Below are 8723 nucleotides of genomic sequence, written 5' to 3'. Positions count from 1 at the left end.
ATATTAAAAAGAAAGAAAATACTTAAATGCACCTCCCACATTATTTACAAAAATCAGCACAAAAGGGATTGAAGGTTGAAATATAAGACCTAAAACTGTGAAATATGTGAAATGGGACTAGAAATGATAGGGCAAATGTTCCCAGATATTGGAATGGGCAAAGATCTAATTCGATATAAAAAAAAAAAAAAACACCCCAGAAACACAAGAAGTGGGGAAAAAAATGGATGAGTATCCAACTACAAAACTGTGGCTGAGAACAGGCAATCCCCAGAATCGGAGAAAATATTTGCAGACAATAGCTGACGGTAATTAACACCCAGGATATTTAAGGAATTCGCATAAATATAATGAAGATATAAGTAAAAAAACAAGAAAGATACCTAACAATCCAATTGAGATGGGCGATATCGCAGTTCATAAAGGAAGATACTAAGAGTCAATAGGTGTGTGTAAAAATATATATGTAACTCATCCCAGTGGGAAGCGTGGTTATTATTAGAGACAAGATCGGCAGCAGAAGTGAGGATGTGGAGAGAAGGGACCCCTCGCGCACGGCCGGTGTGCACCCCAATCTGGGCACCCACCATGGAAGTCAGCGTGGAGCTTGTGGGGAAAAGAAAACTAGAACTGTCACGTGATCCAGCGAGCCCACCACTGGAAATGTGCCAGCAAAGACAGAGGGGTCAGGACTGGATAGGAAAGCTGACTGAACGTGAGCCTGGGAGCAAACTTTCCTCCACGTTCCGAATTTGATTTCAGGACGGGGCTTGACTGGGATGCGTGAACCAAACCACTTTCTCCTCCAGTTGTCCCCCAACTCCTCTTGGGGTCCCTCGGGAACCTTCTTGATGTACCCGGGGGCGTTCCACTAGAGAAGATCTTTGAGCCCCTTAGCGATGGTGGCTTGGCAGGGAGAGTCTCCCGGCGCCGCCCAGGTACCGGGGGCAGCGCGGCCTTAATTTCCAGCCCCCCAAGCTAGGGGTAGCCCCGGAGACCAGCTGTCGGCAGCTGCGCAGGCGCCGTCGGTGCTTCTGGCGTCCGCTCAGCCCTGCCTGGCAGACTAGCGCCCTCTAGCGGACGACCACGCGCAGGCGCAGTCGGTGCCCACCGGGCCATTTAACCCAGCCACCCGAGTACTACGGGTCTCGAGAGGAAGCCCTGCGCAGGCGCAATCGGTGCTGTCTGGCAGCTGCTCAGCCCCGCCCACGGAGCCCAGAAGGGCCCGCTCGCTGACTCTCCCCGCGCAGGCGCAGTGGGTTGCCGGAGGCTCCCGGTTCCGGACGTCTCGCCGGTGGCTGGGGAGACACACTTGTGTTCTTCAAGTGCTGACGGGCCGCGGCGGCGGACCCAGGGCTCTGGCGGCATCACGGAGGCGCAGGCTGTGTCCGAGGGTTCGGGGCCGGGCGCCCCCGGTCCCGGGACAGCCCCTCCGGTGACGGTACTAGTGATGCGGCAAGACGAGGCCGCGGCGGATGGCGCGCTAAGGCCGGGCCCGGCAGGGAGCGAAGCGGCGGTGGATGCGGAGGACGAGGCGGGGGACGACGACGCCGACCTGCTGGACACTTCGGACCCGGCGGGCGGCGGCGAGAGTGCGGCCAGTCCTGAGGAGCTGGAGGACGAGGGTGCCGAGGGCGGCGGCGGCGGGGCGCGCAGGCGGGGTTCCAAGACCTGCACCTACGAGGGCTGCCGCGAGACCACCAGCCAGGTAGCCAAGCAGCGCAAGCCCTGGATGTGCAAGAAGCACCGCAACAAGATGTACAAGGACAAGTACAAGAAGAAGAAGAGCGAAGAGGCCCAGGGCTCCGGCGGCGCCTCGGCGGCCAGCGCAGGCAATGTCAAGCTGGAGGTATGCGCCTCGGGTCCCGGGCCAGGGCAGGTGGGTGCAACTCCACTCTCTTCACAAATGCAGGGACTCCCCCACCTGCTCCCAAGGGTCTAGGCTCATCTTCCACTCCCGGGAGGTAAGGGAGCAGACAGCGAGAACCCCAGCGGATGATGGCACTTTGGAGGTGATCTGCCCCTCTTGTCATTAACCTATGCCTACTCTCTACCGTGTGGCATCCTGCCCGTTTACTTACCCCGTCCTTGGTTGTCAGTAACTTCAGTGCCCCTATCCTTTTCTTAACCCCGCCCCACCCCCAAAAAGTTGGATTGTTAGTGGGGTGGTAGGTCACGAAACACTTTGGGGTTGCTTGATCTGACTCACATGGGAGAGTAAAAGCAAGTGTACACTTAATTGGGGTTCTGCTGTAGCGGTATGGACTTGGAGCCGTTATTCACCTCGCTCAAGTTTTGGCTATTTTGTTTGTTGGCCTTAAAACAATGCCCAATCAGTGTTTCTTCAGATTTTATTTGGGGTAGGTGAAAATTCTAATTGGTGTGCATTTCAGCTCATACTCGGCAAAATCCACCTAAAAGTTTGAGCTGTTTAAAACAGACAAACAAAAGAATCCCTAAAAGGTAGGAACACCCCTTATCACAAACATCCCTTTTGAAAGGGGAATTCTACCACTTGTGGAAGCTGGGCCTAGATGAATCAAAAGTATTTCTACTACAAGTGTCTTTGGTTTTGTGGTATTAACATCCTAAACCCACCTACAGCGTGCACTTGACTGGGGTCAAGTCAGTCAGTTCGTTCTAGCATGTTCTGTGCACATAAGCCAAACTGTCCTGTAAATAAGGGTAACTGGAGAGAGTTAGAGGAAGTTGTCTTTGCTTTCTGTGATATTAGAATCCTCTTTTATAGTTTTGAGATGTAAAGCATGTATGTATGTATGTATGGAAGATTTTTATAACCGAAGTTTGCTAAATATCTCATAATGAAGGGGGGAAGGAATATTTTAATAAGGAGCCAGTAGATAAAAGGGCAAGACCAAAACAAAAAACAAAATCCCAAACCAAAACAAACTGCTTGTTTTTTGTGGGATTTGAGGGCTCAGGTAAGGTTGCTGTTGCAGCTTGCCTGTTTACTCCGCACTGGTGGCTTCACACCTGTGATTTCCAGCCCCTTCTAGCTTTACTCAGAAAGCTGTATTGTCTGCTTCTGTAAGCAGTATTCTACTGTCTCCTTCACACCTGAGGGGTGTGAATCAGGTGTGACTCCAGCATCTCCTTAGCAGTAGATTGCCCAACTCATTTATTTTATCCAAAAACAGGCAGACTGTTTTGACTTAGATTGTTCTGTAGAGAGAATTTGGTTTCGCTTGGCATTCTTCTGTTATATTGAAAACAGCTGACAGGTAAGACCCTCTGCCCAAAATCTTCAATTTGAGACTTCAAAGGAGACTACAGAACCCTGTCTGGAAAGCCTGCGGGGAGGGGTTTTTCTCTGAATTAATGGCCAGCACCCTGCCTGTGACTTACCAAGAGGCTTTCCTAAAGTTTCACAGAAACTGAACAAAAGGAAGAAAATCAAAGATGTGTTCATTATCACTGAAAGGCCTGCTGTTGTAGATTATAATACCATGTTAAATGTTCTTCATTAACCCCAGGAAAGTGCAGACAACATACTCTCCATTGTCAAGCAAAGAACAGGATCTTTCGGGGATCGCCCTGCAAGGCCTACTCTGTTAGAACAAGTGTTAAATCAGAAAAGACTGGTAAGTGTTTTCTTGTAAAGAAGATGCAGATATGTTCTCAGTGGAGCTGTTTCCCCTTTCTAAGATGGAAGTGGTTCACTGCCATCAGAAGGCATAGTGCTGTGCCTCTGGACACGCTGGCCATGCCCCTTCCCCAGGACTGTAGCGGAAGGAACACCCTGAGCCCTGTTTCTTCCTGACTAATGTTTGAGCGAGATGAAATTCTAAAACACTCTAAATATATGGAATCGTACTGTAATGAAATTGAGATATAATTACTGGTATTTAATAAGGGTCTCTGATGTAAAACTGATAGGAATGATCAGAAGTCATTCAGGAAAGAAGCGATTGTTTAATAAATACTGGAATATTTGGATAGTAATTTTGAAGGAAAGAATTTAACTCATACTACATAAATTTTTTGGTAGACTATTAGAAATTTTTTTAAAAATTGAATTTGGATTTCATCTCAAAATTCCACAGTGAGGTGTTATAATATTGAAGAATCGTGAAGCAAAGATTTGAACTTGACAATATAAAAATGTAGACAAAGGCAGTGCTGAAAATTAAAACTGCAAAGTGACATAGGAAAAATAGAGGCAATTAGATATAAAAGGCTGATATTATTATAACATCCCAGCACTTGAAAGATTCAGGCCAGGGGTGTTGCCTTGAGTTCAAAGCCAGCCTGGCTATGGTGTGAGACCTGATCTCAACCAACAAAAATATGCTAATTCTATTAATAATCTCTTTTCCTTCTTTTCTCTTTAAGTCATTACTAAGAAGTCCAGAAGTTGTCCAGTTTTTACAGAAACAGCAGCAGCTATTAAATCAACAAGTTTTGGAGCAAAGACAGCAGCAGTTTCCAGGAGCACCAGTGTGAGTGGCTCACAAACTCTGATTTCTCTTACTATAATGGATGGATGGACTTTTATAATAAAGGTGATATCCTGATAGTCAGGCATTGGTGGTGCACACCTGCAATCCCTGTACTTTGGAGACTGAGCCAAGAAGATCCCAAGTTTGAGCCAGCCTGGACTACATAGCAAGCTTCTTTCTCAAAAAGAAAAAAAAAGAGGTAGAGAGAGGCTGTTAGCAAAAATATTTTCCTGTAAATGTGCGTGTGCATTTGGGGATAGATAAGTATTGCATTTTTGCATCTAATCCTTCCAGATTGCTATGAGTTTGAAAAAAATCACCTTTACAGTTTTTAATGTTTTTCTTCAGTTGTGCGTACTGGAGCTAATGAGGCAGTTACTTTCTGTGGAAGTTATAGTTCAGAGTAATATCAGTTCATCCAGCACCATGATTCTCTCCGGAGGCATGGAACGGAGTGTTTAGGGTTGTCCTAGAGACATTAAACATAGCTAGGCTGGGGTGAGGGGCCAGGAATACTGAATGTTTTCAGGGTCTGTGATGTTCCCTTGCCATTAATGCACCTCAGCTGCAGCGATAACCTGAAGTCAGAGTGCCAAGGTCAGGTTCTCGTAATAATCGTTCTTTACAGTTCAGACAGACTCTGTGAGAGCTGAGCGTGCTCACACCTGTGAAGAGAGTGATCGTGTAAACTACAGAGCGCACAAAGCTGGCACCTTGACTGTTGTGTCTCTCTCCTCCAAGGCAGACCATCTCTTGAATTTGTCAACAGTTTAGACATCTCAGCCCGCCAAGGCCAGGGCAGAATTGGTTTTCTTATATTCATTTATTCTTACGTTCTTCATAAAGGAGATCCTGAAAATAGAGGAACACTCCACATTTTGTCAGTGGTTTTCAGAACTAACTTTAACTCTTATTCCTAAGTACTATTTATTAAAAGATTCATGAATTATTTTTTTCTTTTACTTGCTCCTAAGAAAACTTTCAAAAGGCAAAAATACCATGAGATGAAGACTCAAATGTCAAGAGTATATCCAGGAGTAGGTTAATAAATGTGTCACAGGCTGAACTCTGCAGAAGTGTGTGGTTGGTTCCTAGGCTCTGAAATGTACATGATGCTAAGCTTACAGCTATTATAGTAAGTACTCAAGGGCTGGGGATGAGATTAGCCTTAGAGCACTTGCCTAGCCTGTGCAAAGGCCCTCGATTCAATTCCCTGCATCACCACCACAACAAACAAATAGAGGGAAAAGGGTGTTTTTCTCCATTTTGTGCTGTACACTTGTGTACCTGAAAAAGACCATTTTGCCAAAATCATTAAAGTCCTGTTGTTGACCTTTGACTTGTCTCTTGTACCTATTTCTTTAGCTTCACACTAGCTATAGAGGAATTCGTTTACTGTCTGGTACTGTTCTTACAGTAAATGGAGCACTATTGTTTCTGTAGACTATAGAGGAATTCGTTTACTGTCTGGTACTGTTCTTACAGTAAATGGAGCACTATTGTTTCTGTAGACTTGCAGGCCTTGCACTCAGCAAGCCCATGGGCCACACGTCCTAGGGCAGCTGTGACTGCCCAGCACATTGTAGTGACTGTGTCATGTCGCAGGGCCGAAAGGGTGGATATCCCTGACAGAACTTGTTAACTTTTGTAACAAAATAGCCCAGCTTATACTTCAGTTATAAAAATGTGACGTCAATAGAGAAAACAAATAGATCCATGTTTTAAAAATCTGGAGGTGGCTTAAATACTTGTTAAGCCCTAGAGTAGATCATCAAGGGCTTCAGAGTCTTTCTCTAGGGTGTTAAGAATAAAGTAGATACCCATTTGTGAATTTAGGTAGGAATTAGAATAATTTCCAATACAGCTTAATTATTACCTGTCATATTGGAAATTTATATCCCTTAAAAAATCCATAAGGATCTTGCTTTAGAGTAGATGCTCTGCAGTTTATCCATACTCCCCCATTCTATATACTCATGAGTTCTTCTGTAGAAGAAAAAGAACTTCTTCGCCAACAGGCTTTTCTTTACCTATCCCTTAGTTCAGGAAATAATGGCGTGCCAGCCTTAAGATAACCTCTGAGCATTTTGAACATTCACACTTATATATTTAGACTCCCACCTAGTTACCATAGTAACAAGCCCTAGCCTGCACAGTGAGGTCTATGGTCTAATCTCTGTTATACCGTCTGATTAACCTGACACATGTCACCACTGAGGCTATGTGACATAAGCTATCCATCCCTTGCGAGGTAAGTCTGATGCCAGCCTAAGCCTAAGGTGTACAAAACCACCCTGTAGGCCTGTCAGTGCTGAACAGTTACTGAGGGGTTGGGATTGAAGGCCAGAGTTTGGGGTGGTCAACTCAATATCTATGCTAGTGAGTAACTGATACACTTAGCTGTTAGGGTTATTTTTCACCGGATAACAAATTTTAAAATTGGTGAACTTCATCTGAGAAGATAGTGAAGACTACATAGGAAGCTCTTACCCTGCAGGAAGTAGATGTGATGGTGGATGGATGGAAGACACTGGATGTTTCAAGAAAAGGGAAATGTGCCCAGCCCCCATGATTTAAAAACAATGCAATTTCCTCCAGCATCTCCAGAATCAGCCCTGCCAGCACCTTGGCATTGGCACACAGGGACTGATTTCAGACTTGTGGTTTTCAGAATTCTGAAATAATACTGTCTTGTGGTACTTTTTTTTTTTTTTTTAAATCAGCAGCAAGAAGGGAGGGCTTAACTCATTAGGCTCCATGAACAGCTTACCTGGAAATGCTAGGTTTGGGTTTTTTGTTTCTGAGAGGATATTAGCTTGCATACCAAGCCACTAAACCCACAAGTGAAGATACTTTTAGCTGTAACAGTGTGGATTACCAAGTTTAAAAGGCACCCCAGTATTCTAAGACAGTACTGATTGTACATTGTGCAGCCTCTGCCCCTTACCAAGGCTTTCTGAACCCCAACCAGCATACAGTGGTAAAACTTAGAACCAATAGGACAATTTGGGCAGGGGAAACAAAAGCAGCTCACAAACGCTTCAAGTCATCCACAATTGTACAAGCTTCTCTTAGAAAACATTTTAATCAATTAGACATATTTCACGGCATATGAAAAATAAATGATTCTGAGTGACAGTTTTCCTTACACATCCAGGTGTTTGACGCATCACCTGCTAATGCTCTTACTATATACACGTTCCTTGACTAACATGCACGATGCTGAGTCGCTAAGGTAGGATGCTCAACTGACGATGTGTATTAGGTTCACGTTTTACTTCCAATACTTCATCATGCAAAGGTTTATTTAGTTGTGGCCTGGCGCTAAGCTGGGGAGAGGCTGTCAACCACCCCTAATTTCTGCAAAGTATCCTTAAAATTACAAATAAAATGCTGATTACTTCAAGATTAAAAAAAAGTGCCGCCAATGTTTTTACAGCATGAAGTCTTAAAATCCCATTTTCCTAGTAGGATAGCTTATGAATAAGCATCTTAAGGAACCACGGATCACATACATAGAATTGTTATCTAAAGTCGGAAAGAAAAAAACGAGCCCAACATGTATTTACAGCATTGTCTACCATGAACCACCAGATGTGTATAGCATTTTCAGGACAGAAAGCGAGGCTGCTGGATCAAAGGCATCTCTTGGTGGTCTGTTGTATACTCATTTGAACTTATGTTTAACATAAGTTACCCACCCTTGTACAGTTCAGCTGCTGAATCCTAGCAGCTAAGAAGATGTGGAATGCATGGAATATTTTGCTTTATTAAATATATACATGAAATATCTGGAACATATTCAGAATTAAGCAGGAGCTTGACATCCAGTAGGCAATGTTTATAAAATGCTTTTGCTACTGTTCCTTCTGTTGTCATGGGGATAATTCGATCCTTAGAAGACAATGAAAAGAGGATTCTAAATGCTAGTGAGGTTGCCACCTTTGCTGGCTATGTAACAGAATACCCAAATTGTTGCTAAAAAGGCAGCTGTTAACATTATCACCTGGCTGAAACAAACTAACCATGTCTTATTTTTGTTAAGGCTCACACAAATACTGACTCAAACAGGGTGATAAGCATCCAGCCTCTTATGGGCAGACCAGACTGATGCAGTTCTCCATTGCATCACTCTGCCCAGGACAACTGGACCCAGGTTTGCAGTGGGTAGAGACCTGGCCTGCCCACTGTCCTCTTTATCCTGTAAGACAACACTGCGCAGCATATTTTTGCTTGACTGCGTGTCAAATGGTCAAAGGAGTC

General features: G+C 44.6%; 1 protein-coding gene across 1 annotated transcript; it reads left to right on the top strand.

Annotated features, from left to right (window-relative positions):
* The first annotated feature begins 1257 nt into the window (after positions 1 to 1257).
* On the top strand, positions 1258 to 5799 carry Rfxap (regulatory factor X associated protein). The gene is made up of 3 exons (XM_005343984.2): positions 1258 to 1849; positions 3495 to 3602; positions 4354 to 5799. Exons 1-3 carry the CDS (start codon positions 1451 to 1453, stop codon positions 4462 to 4464), a joined length of 618 nt encoding a protein of 205 aa, XP_005344041.1. The 5' UTR covers positions 1258 to 1450; the 3' UTR covers positions 4465 to 5799.
* Positions 5800 to 8723: the final 2924 nt, after the last annotated feature.

The sequence above is a fragment of the Microtus ochrogaster genome, chromosome 1 (assembly GCF_000317375.1).
Source record: "Microtus ochrogaster isolate Prairie Vole_2 chromosome 1, MicOch1.0, whole genome shotgun sequence".
NCBI classification, from domain to species: Eukaryota; Metazoa; Chordata; class Mammalia; order Rodentia; family Cricetidae; genus Microtus; species Microtus ochrogaster.
This window is presented reverse-complemented; position numbering and strand designations above follow the sequence as displayed.

Coding starts and splice junctions, on each gene's coding strand:
- Rfxap (XM_005343984.2), top strand. CDS start 1,451: ATGCGGCAAGACGAGGCCGCGGCGGATGGCGCGCTAAGGCCGGGCCCG. Junction 1,850..3,494: donor CAGGCAATGTCAAGCTGGAG/GTATGCGCCTCG, acceptor CATTAACCCCAG/GAAAGTGCAGACAACATACT. Junction 3,603..4,353: donor TGTTAAATCAGAAAAGACTG/GTAAGTGTTTTC, acceptor TTTCTCTTTAAG/TCATTACTAAGAAGTCCAGA.